At 34.9% G+C, this 19,031-nt stretch overlaps 1 protein-coding gene across 1 annotated transcript in view; it reads right to left on the bottom strand.

Annotated features, from left to right (window-relative positions):
* Positions 1 to 19,031, bottom strand: part of DCBLD2 (discoidin, CUB and LCCL domain containing 2) — a 110,531-nt gene that overhangs the window by 23,621 nt on the left and 67,879 nt on the right. Inside the window, exons 5-8 of the mRNA XM_041748614.1 lie at positions 14,687 to 14,824; positions 3,388 to 3,439; positions 1,073 to 1,145; positions 623 to 756 (exon numbers count right to left, since the gene is read on the bottom strand). Of these exons, the coding sequence (XP_041604548.1) occupies positions 623 to 756; positions 1,073 to 1,145; positions 3,388 to 3,439; positions 14,687 to 14,824 (397 nt within the window). The remainder of the gene's footprint in view (positions 1 to 622; positions 757 to 1,072; positions 1,146 to 3,387; positions 3,440 to 14,686; positions 14,825 to 19,031) is intronic.

The following is a 19,031-nucleotide window of genomic DNA, read 5'->3' as shown; positions in this document are numbered from 1 at the left end:
TTCAATTAGACTCAGTATTGTCTATAGGACTAAGCCCATCTAACAGGTGAGATTTACCAAAACAGATCCCAAATATTACATTTCTATTTAATGTTTCAACCTTTCCTGCGTTTGATGCCTTGTCTGTGTTTCATAAAACGGATAACTGTAGTGACCATAAAGATACATTCTTAAAACATTCTCTTTTGATGAGAGGAGGATTCATAATACTGCTACTTCTGAATTTATGTCAAAATCTAACTTATACTCAAAATATTTCAGTTATCCTCAATCCATCCTAGGTCACAGTCTATAAGAAACAGAGTTGTTATGCCTTCTAATCTTGAAAATGAAGTAAAAATTTGGCCAAAGACTCTTAGACCCTTACTCTAGGCATTTTCAACACTCAGAAAAGTACAAAATCATCCTAGAGAATGACGACCTTTGTGATGGGAGAGCATGTTAAGGTAGTGCAACCTGCCTGGACTCTTCAGTATGCTCAACCAACACACAAAAATGGGAATGCCTGTCACACAAAGGTTACCTCCTGAACACCATTAACATTGATGTTGCTGAGGTCTAACTAGTTGCTATGCCACCTGTGCCCAACACCGTTACTATGACCAGTAACGTATATACTTACACCACAGACGTGACATTGTTGGCCAAAGAACTCTCATAGTACGGGATACCTTTACTGATCACAACACTGATTTGTCCACCCAGAATGTTTGACACTACTCCTGCATGCACGCCAGCCATGCACAATGGCGAGGACTTGAGGAAAGGGAAAATAAAAGATTACTTATTTCACTTTCTTTTGACAATTTATAAACAAGACACTTATGCTTCCTCAAGAAATGAGTTGACTAGGGCAGTCTGCTCAATAAACACAGGATGATTAACGTGATAACATAGTACAGACATGTAGCACAAGACAAAGAATAAAATATTACGTGATACTAAAGGGAAATAATTCCTAGAAAATAAATCAAGATGAAAGATAAACAATAGGTACATCAACCTATTTGGGAGTTTTAAAAAAATATAGTTCTCTCGTGGCTTCAACTAAGTCTATGTTCCTTAGACTTACATCTCTATATCCATGAGGGATTGTTCCAGAGATCTCAGCAAAAGGAAGCAAACAACCAGCTGGGCAGTACTTACTGTGAAATAAAAACAAGTTAAAGGGTATAATATAGTTCTGTGCTCACTGCGGGGAAAAGAACAAAAACATCACATATTCATTTTTCGGTTCATTAAATACTATCATCTCACTACCTACTATTTCCAAAAAGCCCTTTCAGACTTTATTCTATCTGTCCCCATAACACATCTTCACTCACATATTTAAAATAATTGTTTCATATTCTACATATTGCTTTATTTTACTTCATAATTCATCACAGACATATTTTTACTTATAAGATCTATTCATACTTAATAGCTACTCGCTCTTCTATTTTGTGGATAAACAATAATTTATTTCACTAATCCTTTATTGATCAAATTTGACTTAAAAAGGTCTGGCATTCATTCATTCATTGACTCACCCACGCACCCACTCAACACAGTTACCTGAATGTCTATTATGTTGTCTGTTGCATGCTGGGCTTTGCTAGGTATTGGGTTTATGAAAATCAACCACATAAATATGGCCCAGTCTTCGCTGGGTTTACCCTCCAGAGGCCGGGGTAGGGGGGTAGGGTGGACATTAAACTAATATTTAAATGAGCAATCATCAGATTATGGTTCTGCTATGAAGAAAAGGCACTCCATGAAATTACTGGGAGGAAGCAAACTTAGTAAAAGTAATACAAACATTCAGTAAATTTACTATGTGCCAGCAGGCTTTCTGAGTAGCTCCGGAACCCACACAAGAACCCAAGTAGTAGGTCTTAGTATCATCCTCATCTAACAGAAGAGGGAGCTGCGAAACGGTGTGCCCAGGTCCCACAACTAGTAAGTGGCTCCAGAATCCATGCTCTTACACAGGGCTCTGCACTGCGGAAGTCATGACACGGGGCCCCGAGGAAGGGAGGGAAATGCACCTTAATCAGCAGGAGCAGCATGCCCACGAGGCAGGGTGGCCCGTGTGTATCTGCACCTGAGGATGAGCAGCGCAGATAGAGTACAGTGAGCACTGTCCGACCCAAAGGTAACATTAGACTGAGAGAAGGCTCAAGAGGTGGACAGGAGCCAGATGGTGCTGAAGCCTTGTGGACTACGGCGAGGAGTCTGGAATGTATTTCTAAGTAAAACTAGGAAGTCAACGAAGGATTTCAAAGCTTATACACATCATCTGATTTATACTTCTGAAAGAGATCATTCTGGCTCCTGAGAAGAAAGAGGCTGTAAGGAACCATGAGGGCACGCCGAGACACTGCTGGGCTGGTGGCGCAGCTGTCCAGGCCAGGGAATACAGCAGCTCATGTATGGATGGTGGTGATGGAGGCCAGAGCAGAGGCTGTGCATCACACAACCTCTGCCAGAGTCCCCCCTGCTGACCGGAACCCTCTGAAGTGCTGAAGAGTGTACCCATCCCACAGAGAAAGAACAATCCTTTATGACAAAATAAAGGCTGCTCTTTGCAGTGTGGTAGCAAGTCAGGGGGAGGTTCCTGAGACAGGTGTCACTTCGATGAGAACAAATTCGCCAAGCAGAGGAGTCCAGCAACTCCAGGCAACAGTTCTGAGAGCTCAGAGCAGCGTAAGGAATCCAGAGCCATTTGAACCTAAGTACATAAGATGATACTGGACAAATGGCCCGAGGCCTACCTGCGAAGGATTGTGAAACCCAGGCCAAGAGATCTGGATGTCATTTTGTCTCAATAACAAGGAGCGCCTGGGGATTTTAAAGTAGGGGAAGGATCAGGCATCTACCTTAGGATGAAACCTGGCGGCAATGCGAGGGGCAGGATAAAAGCCAGCGAAGGTTACAAATGGAAAATAAAATAGAAGTTAATCCCAGTCCAGACAAGAGACAAGGACATAAAGCAGGGAAACAGTAGTAGAAATGCTGCCTGGGCAAGAACACTGAAGAATTCCCTCGGAGCCTAAATCATTCTTTCCCCTTTTCTGAAAGGGGTTGGGGGGTGGGGAGTTAGCTTCTCTAACTTCATTAGCAGTTTTGCCAGGTTTTGAAAGGGGACCAGTTCTACTTTTAAAGCATATTAAAATTATACTTTCAGGGTAGAGAGGATCCAAATGCTACAATTAAAGCAAAATGTAAACAAAGGAACTCAAGGGCTTAAAACAAGCTCTAATTTATTGACATCTCAGAACAATGATTGCGTGTCACACCTGTGATACATACACTGATGTACATTAATCCGAAGTGTGTAAGAATAATGATGAAGTAGAGGAAGAGTGACATTCAAGGGGGGAAAAGTTACAAATATGGTCATACCTGAACTCAGGTTCCAGAAAACTGGATGCAGTATCTAAACAAGTGATTAGATCTAGAAAAACAAAAATAAAAACCGGATTCAATAATACATAGGTTTACTCTTACTAAAACACCAACTGTTTCCAAATCCCAAAATGATACTGTTCCAAATTTTAAATTTCAACAGTGTCGAGGTGGTTCTCATAACTTTTTACATGTTTTTGTTAATCATGATTTCTTTTTGATTTTAAGTATCCTGATTTCTGGGGCTATGCCTTTCCAATCCTCTTTGCTACCGTATCACCTCACAGAGTCCTGTATATTTATATATAGAAGGTACACAGACAGGTATAATGTACAGACTTAACTCCTATAAAATACAGCTCCTGAAAAAAGAAAAATCATTATTATAGAACTAAAAAACGATCCTTTGCTAGTTACACACAAGGAAAACAATGAAAAAAGACAGTGAATTAATTTTGTTACTCTAAGTAACTGATACTCAAACTCTAGTCCATGGCTGGACCAGCAACATGAGGATCTTCCGCGAACTTAAGAGAAATTCAAATTCTTGAACACCACCCAGACTTAACAGAATCTCTGGGAGCGGGCACTTGCTTTAACAAGTCCTCCAGGTAATTCTTGAGCACAATGAAGTCGAAGAAACACTTATCTAAATAAGAAGGAACTTTAAAGTTTTAACATTTCTATCTAGAAATCAAATCTGAGTAAGAGCTAACCTGTTTCATTAAGACTCAGTTCACAGGTCAGTAAAAGGCGGCTCTTAGCTCCAAAGGGTCAACGTCTTCCTTCTGCGCTTAGGACAGAAGGCCAAGTCCTCAACACAGCTGATGGGTCCTGACGTTGACAGCCTGCTTCTGGCTAAGTCTGGTTTCCTACCTGTGCTGGGTTCCTGCCACACTAGCCTTCTTTGGCTCCTCTGGCACACGCTGCCCTCTCGACCTGTAATGATCTTCTCCTGTCCCTGAGCCTTGCTGCCTTACCTGTCACTTCCTCACAGAAGCTGTTCCTCATCTTCACAAGTCAAACACCTTTAGCACACAGTGGGCACCTAAGATTTGTTTGTTTTAATGAGTAGGTGACTATTATGTGTTGTCCAAGTACCGTGTGTTACGTAAGAACAATCCACTGAGGCAGTAGTAGAGTTATAAGCATCATTTCATGATGCCTAAACTATGGACAGAGAAGGGGTCAGTCCTCCTTTGTATCGTCAGCAGCAATCACAGCAGATGAGGAGGCTTTCAGTCAACGTTTACTGAATAGTGGATGAATACAAAGTTTGTGATCGTAAGCATATTTGGCTAAGTCCAATCGCGTTCTGGCTTGTATGAAGGAACACCTAGAAGGCCCTAAAGCAATCACAAAGGTAAGGGATTTCACATATAAATGCTTGGCCTTACAGCCATGCTGATGGTGACAATGCACTGGTGTCCTAGCACACTGACACCTTGCAAATACTCGTTAAATTAATGGCCACCTCAGCAGGCACAGGATAACTGATTATTCTATTTTACAATTCTGAAAAATGATGGGATTATCACCCACATGAAATGTGCTTTGAAACAATCTGAGAATAATAACTTTATACCTATAGGAAAGTGGTATTTGAGAGTGATTACATGGACTAATATCTACACACCATAGGCCCATGGACGATGATTAAATCTGTGTTTCAGGAGTTTAAGAGAATACATGCCTGGATAGGGGTTCACGATTACCTGGCTAAATGAGAAAAGCAAACATACTGAATTACCTATACCTTAGTTATTCCTAGCACTCTTCACACTGCATCAATTAGAACTGATTTTCTGCTTTCCTGCTCCACCAAAAGAGTTTCTCACTTCTAAGATTAGAAGCTGAACTTCAAGAAATAATAGCCTGGGATGCAGAGGTACCTGTGTGGTCCAACATGGCATTCACGCCACAAGAAGACTGCCGGCTGGCCTCACGGCTTTCAGGCCAAATGCCAGGATACTGGTCAACTATGGATATACTTGATCAGACAGGGCTTTATTACAAGTCCACGCAGTGCTAAAACTCCAGAGTAGGCCAAGCACATGTATGCAACTCACTTGACCTTGCTTTTAAATTCCGTGGGGGCTCAATACAAGTCCCGAGGAGGAAAATAGGAATTCAAACTGGACAGCTATGAAGAGAGCCAAGAAGACTAAAGACAGGAAAAGGAAATCATGATTACAAATACTGAGCTTTACAACTCCACAAAGGTGAAGAAAACATCATGCAGGCAATGAAGAAGCTTTAAAATGTGTCTTCCCTGAAAGCTTTTCCCAGGTAAACAGCCTTCCAGAAAACCACTATTACTACAAGGCTCCCAGGTAATACCAACGGCTTAGGCAGGATGAGTACAGCTCAAAAGAGACCATCTGCCTCAGAGCCTTCTGACAGCAACGTATGAGAAATTATAACGAATGGAACAGAAGTGAGAGTCCAGAAATAAATTCTAAATTTAAAGCCAACTGATTTTGATAAGGATGCCAGAATGATTCTATGGCAAGGAAGGATAGTCTTTTTAACAAATGGGACTGGGACAAGCATTTTTCACATGCAAAAGAATGAAACTGGACCCTGACCTCAGATCCCATATAAAAATTAAACGGGATCTAAATTTAAGAGCTAAACTTATAACATTCTTAGAAGAAACCACAGGGATAAATCTTAACCCTGGAGTAAGCACCGTTGTCTTGGCTATGATATCAAAAACATAAGTAGCCACATAAAAATAAACTGCATTTCATCAAAATTAATTATTTCGAGCTTAAAAGGATGCTATCATGAAAGAGAACAATAATCCCCACAATGATTGAAAATATTTGCAAATCACAGAAATCTGATAAGGATTTAGTACCAAGAATACATAAAGAATTATTCCGACTTGATTTTACAAAGACAACCGAATTTAAAAATGAGCAAAGGATCTGAATAGAGTACTTCAAAGGAGACATGCAGATGGCCAGTAAGCACATGAAGATACTCAACATAATTAACTATCAGGGAAACGCAAATCAAAGTCACAATGAGATAACACATACACACTGGGATAACGAGAGTCAAAAGGACAGATAATAACAAGTGTTGGCAAGGATGCGGAGAAACTGGAACCCGTATGCACTTCTTGAGGGATTTTTAAATGGTGTAACTGCTTTAGGAAACAGTTAAGCAGTTTCTTTAAAAAGGGTAAACACAGAGATACTGTACGACCCTGCAATTACACTACTAGTATATACCCAAAAATGAAAATGCACGTCCATACAAACACCTGTATACAGATGTTTATCAACTAATGAATGGAGAAATGTAGTCTATCCATACAGTAGAGTATTACTCAGCTATAAAAAGTGAAATGCTCATACATACTACAACATCAACTCTGAAAACATGCTAAGTGAAAGAAGCTAGCCATGAAAGACCACAGGTTGTATGACTCCAGTTTTATGAAAACATCCAAAATAGGTAACACTATATAGAGAAAAAGTAGTTTAGTGGGTACCTAGGACTGGAGAGGGAGAGGGTTAAGGGGATAGGGAACACAGGGTGACCACTAGTGACTGTGGAGCTTCTCTTAGGCAGATGAGAATGTTCTAAAATTGACTATGGCCAATGACTGCACAACTGCGAATATACTAAAAAAATCAATGAACTGCATATTGTAAGTAGGTGAAATATACAGTGTAATAAAACTGTAATAAGGCCTTTAAAAATGAAGAAAAAGAAGGTGACATAAAAGTGGTACCAATGTTCCTTTATCACGTGCATTGAGGGATGAAATAAAGCCTAGTAAGAGGGCTGGGATTGGCAGTTCGCTGGTTTATTCATTTGTTCATTCATTCACTCAACACACATTTAGTAAGTATGTATTATGACCAGGTGTTGTTCTACGCACCACAAATAAAGCAAAGGATACGGACAAACATCTCTGCATCTTTCTAGAGCAAGCAGGCCTCAGGGAGCTTGTGAAGGAAGAAGAATGTATTTGTGACGAAGAATACAAGAAAATATAAAAACAGAGGCAAGCCAAAAGTCAACAACAGGATGAAGGATTTCAAGGTCGTCTTGATGAAAATACCGTCAGGTTTTCTGAGATAGCTCCCAACCTAGTAATATTACTGTCCCCCATAACGGACATCCTATGCACACATTTGTGATTTAATGTCAGTACAATTAAACGTTTGTCCACTATATACTAACTGTATGGGCTGGGAACTTTGTAATTGCCCCATGAAAATATTTATTTAAACATGACATCTAACGTTAACCCATCGTAACATCATAGAAATATGGTAAATATTTTGAGTTTGCAAATCAATTAAAAAATTGTATACTGGTTACTATCTCAGAAATATTTTTGGCAGACAGCACTGGCTATTTCTGAGACTGCAGAATTATGAAGTAGATCTTCCTCCAATTAATATTGTTTCGTGTTACTAAATAAATTGAAAAAACTCTTAGCAGCGTTAGCACCAACTATATTAGCTGCTGGGTATAATTTTTGTCTGGTTGAAGCCATTTACTTCTAAAACAAAGGAAGCCTGTATTTATTCTAACTCAAAGAAGCAATAAGTACTATAACTAAGATACTGTATTTATTTGCCCGAAAGAAGAAAATAAATGAAGAGGACAGTATATATTCTTCTCCTTCATTTGCTCTAATATCCTTTAAATAACAAATTTCTCAGAAGCTGAAGGAACATGAAGTCATGCCTTCCTGCTTCACACTTTGTCAGAAACCTGGCATTGTAGGCTGTGACAGCTACTTTGACCAAGTGTTACAGGATACAGGACAAGACTCTTCCTGTTGCCAAGTTCTCCAGCCAATGTTACCATGTGACCTTGGGCATAATTCCTTGTTTCTGTGGTAGGAACCTGGTATTAATTTGTACCATCTGCCGTTTAATGATATATATATATATATATATATATATATATATATATATATATATATATATATATATATATATATATATATATATATATATATATATATATATATATATATATATATATATATATATATATATATATATATATATATATATATATATATATATATATATATATATATATATATATATATATATATATATATATATATATATATATATATATATATATATATATATATATATATATATATATATATATATATATATATATATATATATATATATATATATATATATATATATATATATATATATATATATATATATATATATATATATATATATATATATATATATATATATATATATATATATATATATATATATATATATATATATATATATATATATATATATATATATATATATATATATATATATATATATATATATATATATATATATATATATATATATATATATATATATATATATATATATATATATATATATATATATATATATATATATATATATATATATATATATATATATATATATATATATATATATATATATATATATATATATATATATATATATATATATATATATATATATATATATATATATATATATATATATATATATATATATATATATATATATATATATATATATATATATATATATATATATATATATATATATATATATATATATATATATATATATATATATATATATATATATATATATATATATATATATATATATATATATATATATATATATATATATATATATATATATATATATATATATATATATATATATATATATATATATATATATATATATATATATATATATATATATATATATATATATATATATATATATATATATATATATATATATATATATATATATATATATATATATATATATATATATATATATATATATATATATATATATATATATATATATATATATATATATATATATATATATATATATATATATATATATATATATATATATATATATATATATATATATATATATATATATATATATATATATATATATATATATATATATATATATATATATATATATATATATATATATATATATATATATATATATATATATATATATATATATATATATATATATATATATATATATATATATATATATATATATATATATATATATATATATATATATATATATATATATATATATATATATATATATATATATATATATATATATATATATATATATATATATATATATATATATATATATATATATATATATATATATATATATATATATATATATATATATATATATATATATATATATATATATATATATATATATATATATATATATATATATATATATATATATATATATATATATATATATATATATATATATATATATATATATATATATATATATATATATATATATATATATATATATATATTTGCCCGAAAGAAGAAAATAAATGAAGAGGACAGTATATATTCTTCTCCTTCATTTGCTCTAATATCGACAAGACTCTTCCTGTTGCCAATTTCCTCCAGCCATGTTACCATGTGACCTTGGGCATAATTCCTTGTTATCTGTGGTAGGAACCTGGTATTAATTTGTACCATCTGCCGTTTAATGAAGGAATATTTACATATATAATAGAACATAATTTATTGTGATTCAGAGTCAAATAACATTTACTCAGCGGCAGATACTACAGGAGGCATTTTATATCTCGTCTCCTTTTACGTGCTGAGAGTAGAGATTAAATCTTGTTTCTCTTAGAAATAGTACAATGCCATCTACAGAAGCTGAGTCTATAGTAGGAGCTCACGTGAAAATAGTCATTGATTTCTTACGGATGATGCATGCGTGACTCGGTTGCCTAATAAACAATGGAGTCGGGCTGTAAGGTACTTATGGTGAATCAAACTCTCTTCATACCTAAGTTCCTGTATGTTTACATGAAGAAACAAATATCACAACATTAAAAGTCATTATAAATAAGTGTCCTAAAAATATGTATATAAACTGAGACCTCATTAATAAAACCTTACTGAACAGTTTAAGAGTTTAAGATGTTTACCAGGTACAATGGTAACAAAAATCAGGAACACAACAGAAACACTAAAAAGAAAAACCTAGCTAAGCATAAGCATAGTACTCAAAACAGAACAGTTTCTACAAAATTATTGTATGATTAAGGTAGCAAATAATCTTAAGCAACTCATGCTGTTTTTAAAACCAAAGCATCTCATGAAGAAAAAAAAAAAAAAAACCAACCAAAAAAAAAAAAAAAAAAACCAAAACAAGCAGTTACAGAAATCTGGACTCTATTAGGAAGTAGTTCTATAGTCTGCCCTGTTTCATTTACAAGTTGATTTAATCTACCGTAAGATGGAAAAAATGGCAAATATTTGCAAAAAAAATAAAAGTGGTTAAAGAAGGTAGCAACTGGGAAACTTTTAAACTATTAGTGTTAATTCTAAAAAATAACCTAACATATAGCAAAAATAATCCTGTAAAATGGGAACATGCCCCCTGGCTCTGCTGTTCCTAAGTCGTAAACAGACTGTTATCAGATTCTAAGGAGTCAGCAGGTTCTTGTGAGTTCCAACTGGAAAGTTCATTCATACCTACATTGGTTCATTTTATTTCACATGAAACTTTAAACTATTCACTATTTTTTCCTATTTAAAAAAAAAAAAGCGAGCACAAACTTTAGTATAACTAGGACAAAATTCTGGACTGGTCAAATCTAAAATAAAGAGGTTAAAAGTTACTTTTTAAGTTATGATTTCATATTCTACTAAAGAAGTATCAACTATCAATTCTTAGCTGGGCACGTACACGCAGACACATACCTCTACTCCCCCCACCGATTTATGGCACATAACAAATAGAGCCTGCCCTAGGGACAGAGAGGAATTATAAAAAATTTATGAAGACTGGACAGGAAAGTGAAAAGGACACCAGGTTCAGTGCCCTAGACACCCCTGGGGTATGAGTGGAGTTCAGAGATACATACAAGAGGGTCTTTGTGTCCAAAGCCTCTCTTATTACAACTGACACGTAGGAAGAATCCTAATTCTTTGAAACATTTTCTTGTAGAAGGTATGTCTGATTCTCAAGTCTTTAAAAAGAATTAGAATCTGGCTTAATTCTAGAGTTAGATTTATATAACAAGACCTCTTAATTCAATCACCTGACCCAGTATCCTCCAATAGCCTCTTAACTGGACTCCCTACTACTATTCCTTCTTTTCTTCGACCCATTCTTCACAGAGCAGGGAAGATTGTAAAAATAAAAAATAAAAACACAAATCCACTCGTGTCATTACTCAGCTCTAACAGCTTCCATGCACTCTTAGGAAAAATCTCCAAACCTGACATTTTCTACAAGGCTCTGAATAATGTGACCTGCTCACCATGCAGTCAATTCCACCTTAGCTGTGCCAGCTTCTTTTCCAGCTCCTCCCCACCACAGGGCCTTTGCATCTGCTGTTCTCTTCCCTAGAATCTTCTTCCTTGTATGTCTAGAACTTTCCAATTAATCCTTCCGCTCCTCACTTAAAAGTGACTTCTGTGGAAGAGTTAGGCTCTTCATCAATTTCCTGCTCCTTCCGCCCTGTTGTTGGAACTCTCCCTTCATCATACTTATCATAACTGCAATTGAGTTACCATGTGCTTAATGCCTTTTCCTAACCATGTACTATAAGCCCCACGAAGGAATAACTGTGTCTTGTTTCCTGCTGTTTTCCCAGCGCCAGGCATATGGTAGGAATAAGGCACTGAAGGGAATGTAATTTTGCAGCGTGCTTTTGCATAAAGGCATGAAAATCAGTCTACCTCAGGCAAAATCATGACTCTATCAACAATACACAGTATAACATTAACAAGTGTTTGTGTGAGAGTTTAACAAATGAAGAAGCTGTTGAAGCAAAATTGTTCACAATCTTTTCATTCTCAAATACTCCTAAATTTCCAGTGAGGTTGCTATGTTGGGGGCATGTGGTGCTGGTCCCTTGAAAATATCCACAGGATTCAGTGTGGTAGCAAAGTTTCCTGGAGGCTCTCAACCAAAGCCAATCAGCATTCAAATGAATGAGTCATCAAAAAAAATTGTGTCTGAAAGGCCACCCAAGAAGAAATGGTAAGAAATTCAACCAAGGTTCTCTCGGGGTTAGCCAATTCACTTATAACTTCAAATAAAACAAATGCTTCATGGAAGAGGCAAGGATGTGCGGAAACCTAAGTAAACACTAGGAGGGAGGGAGCCGTGAAATGAGGATTTCCCATGATTCTGCCCTGACTAAAAAGAAGTTCCTGATTTATGGTAGATATTCCAAAAAACTCTGGAATCTAAGTTTCATCTAAAACAGTGATATAACCATTTGATATCTGGCACAGATGTATGTCCGTCTACAACATTCTGATTCTGTTATCTGAGGTCACGGTCAATTCTTAAACTTTAATGCAGGACATTTAGGTTTCTGTAGAACAAAAAGCTCCATAATTTAAATACCCTATGAAAAAAATCGTTTTCTTTCTTTTTTTTTTTTTTTTTTAAATGAAAGGATATTTATTTTCAAGAAACCTTCAAGAAGAGTCACCTGGGTGGCTCAGTTGGTTAAGCAGCCAGCTCCTGATTTTGGCTCAGGTCCTAGGATCTAGCCCCACGGGGAGTGTGATTGAGGATTCTCTCCCACCCTGTGCCCCTCCGCCCCACATGTCCATGAGCTCCGGCACTCTCTCAGATAAATAAATAAATCTTAAAAAAAAAAAAAAAGACTTCAAGTCAATAAAGAACAGAGAGAAAGGGGAAAAATAGGAAGAAAAAATTAACAATTTAAGCCGATACCGAGAGGAGGAAACTCAAGGAGAATAAGCAGCAAATGAATTGTAAATTTTCTACCCTCTTTACCTATCAACTCAAGATTTTCGGGAAGTAAAACTGAAAGGATGGGAATCCATCACCATCTCACTTAGTGCTTTTAATCTACTCTTCCGATGGTGGGGAGTGTGTGTGTGTGTGTGTGTGTGTATACAGTGGTGAAAGGAGAAAACTAACATTTGTTTTGTGCCTACTGTGTCATGTGCTTACAGACACCACACATGTATGCGTGCGTCCTCCCGGCCAATCCTCGGAGGTTAGAGAAGTGAAATGATAGGCCAGCAACCACCTGGCAAGCATGCGGCAGAGGCAGAGATGCTCCTCCTGCAGCACCACCTGCCTTACCTGCACTGGCTCTGTTGGAAATATCGTTTATCCAGTGTATTGTTTCCAAGGGTTTTCTCTTTCCATTATTCCATCCAAACGAGTCTTCTCTCTCACTCTTTCAGAAGAATTTTATTAGCTTTCCCACCTTGTTCCATAGCTTAGAAATTAGGAAAAAGCAGATCTTTCTTTCCCAGGTAACAGCTGCTTCTCTATCACATTCTAGGTGGAACTGTTAATGAGACCTATGGTGTTTATCTCAAACCCACCGGAGCTGAGAAGGAACAGCGAGCACTGCCTTCATTCTCAGTGCCCGAAATTTTCACACCTGGGAGGTTCTCAATTTTCTCATTTATATACCATAAAATAACAGCTTTCCCCAAATTTTAAATTGTCAACTTAGTTAAATCATTGTTCAATATCAAAATATTCATCTATTTTCTAATTTAAAATACTGACTGCTTTGTGGGACATATTGTTGCATTAGCAGCACTTCTTAAAACTTTCCTACCACAGTGCCCCCAACAAATCCAAGCCACGGTAGCCAAAATTCACGAGAGATTTTGTTCAAGTCTTGCATTTTATTTTAGAACTTCAAGTAACTTTTACATTCTATTCCACTTAATAGCTTTGCTTTCAATTTTCCCCCTTGAGACTGTCAACACTAACAATCTAGAAAATACCTCAGGTTTATTTTGCAGTGTCTCAGTACTCCATGAGAATCTATTCCTTTGAGAAGAATGGTAATGTGGTCTTTAACAAAGTACTATGAAATGGTAATCTGTGGATAATAAAGCTTTATGTTTATAGAATACATTTCAACAACTGACAGATTTTTAAAAAGTAATTGTCATTTGTGTTCCAATCTTATAAAAGTGAAAAATCAGTATTTTCTCTACTATGGAAAGGGAAGTACACAGAATTTATATAAATGCTAATATACTGCTAATTTTTAGAATTCTGGACTAATTTTATTTGTAAAATCTTTAAAACTTATGTTACTAACTGTTCAGTCTTTCTACTCTATTCTAATCTCAGATAACAAGTACTAAAAGAAACACCGCATTTTTGTTTTTAGAAATTGTAAAATGTAGAAGTCGTGCTATAAAGTTGAAAATTACCTTGTTTATCTACAACGGAGTATGAGGCCAAGAATCCTCGTCCAGAAACATGGATTCCACTCATGAACAGCACTGTAATTTCATTGCTTTTTGATTCAATTGAATGGTTCATCTGCAACCCCAGACCACAGTATTTGCCTAGAAAGGAAGGGAAAAAAAGATATTTGGTAGGACTCTCATAATGTCAGTAATAATTACAATGTAGGGTAAGAGCATCAGAACAATATACCAAACTGGACATTAACTAGAAAATGGTGACTAGGATGCTTAGTGATTAAAAAATCACATTACTCTAAAGAAAGAACAAATGCCAAGTAATAACTGTAAACAATTCAAAGAAAAAAATGGTAGAGGCATCAGTGATCTTACAAAGATTCCATTTCTTGTGAAAGACATGTATACTCTTTAAAATAGTAGTGAGAAATTAAAAAGAAAAAAGCATTTCACGTAGGCAGGTGGCTCAGAAACAAATTAATAGTTAATCAGTAATATTTTTAACATACTCCCCATAAAGTACCCCTAGATTCTTGAGCTTAGAGCATTCCTTAAACCTTTTCCAGACTTCCCTCGATTTTTCTTCCAAAGACTGTTGAACTTTTAGTGAGTCCCTTTAGGTGATTATGCCCAGTCCTACAGCATTAACTATGCTCTGACAATTCACATTACATCTTCACCCAGAGCTTTTCTCTTGAACTTCAGGTATATATATCCAAATGCCAACTTTTACTCTTTAATGTCTAATAGACATATAAAAATAACATATCTTCAATACAAATTAATAAAAGGGAAGAAGAAAAACATTAAAGATACCACCATAACTAATAAAAATGCATTTTTCTTATGTGCTTGTTAACCATAAAATTCTAAGTAAATAATAACATTCCAAAAGTGTTTTAGGCTGTGCCAACATCATTCTAGAATAAGAGTAATAGGCACTTCCATAAATACCATTTTCAAGGACTGAACATGATCTTGTGAGTAAAAATAACCTAAAAAATCAATAAGAAAACCCCAACAGAACTGGTAAGGGAGTTTAATGATGTCATAGAATCAATATACGAAAATCAATTCTATTTCCAGATATGAGTCACAAATAATCTGAAATGAAATTTTTAAAACTTTGTAACAGCATCAAAAATATTAAAATATTTAGGGATAAATTTTTAAATAAGAAATTCAAGGGGTGCATGGGTAGCTCAGTCAGTTAAGCATCCAACTCTTAATTTTAACTCAGGTCATGATCTCAGGGTTGTGGGATCAAGCCCCCTGTTGGGCTCTGCACTGGGTGTGGAGCCTGCTTAAGATTCTCTCTCTCCCTCCCCCCCTCCCCTGTCTCTCTCTCTCCTCCCTAACCTCCATGCTTGTGCACACTCTAAAAACATAAAAATAAAAAATAAAAACCAGTACACTAAAAAATAGAAAACACTGCTGAGAAAAATTAAATGAAAACTAAACAGAAAGACAAAGTTCATGGATTGGAAGACACAATACTGTTAAGATGTCAAGTCTGCCAACATTGATCTATTGATTCAATGTAATTCCTATAAAAATCCTGGTGTTATTTTTTCCCCCAGAAATTAACACAGTGAAGCTAAAATGTATATGGAAGTGCAAAGGACACAGAATAGCCACAACAGTGTAGTGAAAAAGATAGCTGAAAGACTAATATAATCTGATTTTAAACTTACTATAATACTACAGTAACCAAGACAATGTGATATTTTTTAATGGCGAATCTAGATCTATACCTAAATCTTTATTTATACCACCTACATCTACATCTATACCTATATCTATGTACATTTCAATGGAGCAGAACAGAGCTCAGAAATAACCCCACATTTATAGTCAACTGGTTTCTGACAAAGGTGTGAAGTTAACTCAATAGAGAAAGGATAACTCTTTCAACAAATGTACTAAACCAGGTGGCTATCAATATACAAAAACAAATGAACTCAGAACTTCAAGTCAAAATGGACCAAATATCTAATTCTAAGAGCTGAACTTATGGAACTCTAATAAGAAAAGACAGAAAAAAACCCTGTGACTTTGGGTTAGGCAAAGATTTCTTAGATCCAACATCAAAAGGATTTATTAATTATTATTATTAATGAAGAAAGTGAAGAATTTGCACTTAATCAAAATCTAAAATGTTTCCTTTCAAAAGATATCATTAAGAAAATGAAAAGACAAAACACAGAGTGGGAGAAAATATTTACAAAACATTAATCTGAAACAGAACTCATATCTGACATGTGTAACGAATTCTTACAACTCCATCAATCTCATCCTGTAAAAAGGGGAAAAGATCTAAATAGCCACATCTATAAAAAAAAAAAAAAAAAGACCTACTAAATGGCAAATAGGCACGTGAGAAGATGCTCAAGAGCATTAGCCATTAGGGAAATGAATATTAAAGCTACAATGAGATAACACAACCCTCTTATTAAAAAAGCTAAAATCTAAAAGACTGACAATACCCAATACTGGTGAGGATATGGAGAAATTAAAACCTTCAAAGTCTAATGGTAGAACTGTAAAATGGCACAGCCATTTTTGGGAAGCAATTTGGTAATTTCTTAAAATGGTAAATACACATGCCTCTTTCCAAGAGGAAAGAAATCACATGTACACAGGAAGATCATTCAAATGGTCCGAGCAGCATTTCTCATATTTTCCCCAAACAAAAACAACTGAATAGTTCATCAACTGACTCATGGATAAAAACAATGTGGTATATATCCATACAAAGAACTACTACTACTCACCAATAGACAGAAATGAACTAATGATACATGCAGCAACATGAACGAACTTCAAAAACATTATGCTAAGCAGAAGCTATCTGTGGTATTTCCAGAAAAGATTGCCCAGAATAACACTACTTGTTAGAGGTGAAATCACTCCAGAACCTGGGTCCTCCACCTTGTCCCATGCTTTTTTCTTCTATGTACTATGTCCCCGTAAAGGAGCTGACACTTTCCCTGGGGCTGCAAAGAGAAGCACTTAATAACAGCATGATCTCATAAGTGGTCTGGCGCAGCACCGGGGGACCACAGGGTCTGCAGCAGCCTCACTGCTGTCTTCTTTCCACCCACAGCAACAACAGCCTTTTGCTTTTTTCCTTATCATCCAGCAACAGGTTCATTCCTTAATGAAATTAGTAAATGCTTCAGCTTGTCTTTTGGTATAAACCATCTCATAATACTTTACTTTTACTCTTACCTGAAGTATTTAAATGTATGCCACCTTTCCAGTTCATTATAAAACCATTTTAATTGAATCAATGTTTCCAAAAGATCATTTAAGCAGAATTGGGAAGTTCAGCCCTATTTTTAAAAATGAGTTACTCTTTACAACTGTTTTTCCCCAGCCAATGAGAAAGTACTATATGTGTTTTAAATACATTTCATAATTTTGTATTTTGTGTGTTAGATATAAAAACCAGGTAATTCTTTGTTGTTTCCCCAGAAGATGAGAATAATTTACCCCTAAAAGCATACTGACAGTGGTCAGTTAAAACAAAACTTCCAAGTTCTAAAACATCTAACACTGTCTACAGATTTTATACATAGAATTTTTCTTTCAAGACATATTTCTCCAAAGCTTTATAATTTGTGAATTATTTAAAAATTAGCATGTACATGTGATAATTCTGTAAAAACTTTTAGGATGAGCAGAAAAACTAGTTTGTTCTAAGACTGTCAGGCCCATATGTGAATAGAATAACATATAAGAAATAGATATCATATTTTATTCTATGTATCACTGTGTTTTAGATTACTTTTTCCCCCTTAACTTGGAAAGGTTACGTTCAATTTTTCTGTGAGATTAGCCTGCACAAACTGACAAAGCAAAATCCCTGAAGTTTTCTCCCCTTGAGGCACCAAAAAAAAAAAAAAAATGCTATTATGTCTTACAGTGAACAGCATCCACAACCTTAGCATAATTGTTTTTAAAGATTTAATTTATTTGAGAAAGACAGAGGGAGAGAAGACACGTGCGCGCACACACACACATGCGCATGAGGTGGGTAAGGGGCAGAGGGAGAGAGATCTCAAGCTGACTCCACGCTGTGCCAGAGCCCCATGCAGGGCTGGATCTCACAACCCTGAGATTATGATCTGAGCAGAAACCAAGAGTCAGTGCTTAACCACCTGAGCCACCCAGGTGCCCCAGCATAACTGGTTATAAAGTGGCAGTATGACCCTGGTCATTATACAGAACTTTTAGGAAAAGGTTATAAACAAAAAACAACCATCAAAACAGCAATCTAAAAATAACAAGGGGGCAGCCCAGGTGGCTCAGCGGTTTAGCACCACCTTTAGCCGAGGGCGTGATCCTG

The sequence above is a fragment of the Vulpes lagopus genome, chromosome 1 (assembly GCF_018345385.1).
Source record: "Vulpes lagopus strain Blue_001 chromosome 1, ASM1834538v1, whole genome shotgun sequence".
In the NCBI taxonomy this organism is placed as follows: Eukaryota; Metazoa; Chordata; class Mammalia; order Carnivora; family Canidae; genus Vulpes; species Vulpes lagopus.
This window is presented reverse-complemented; position numbering and strand designations above follow the sequence as displayed.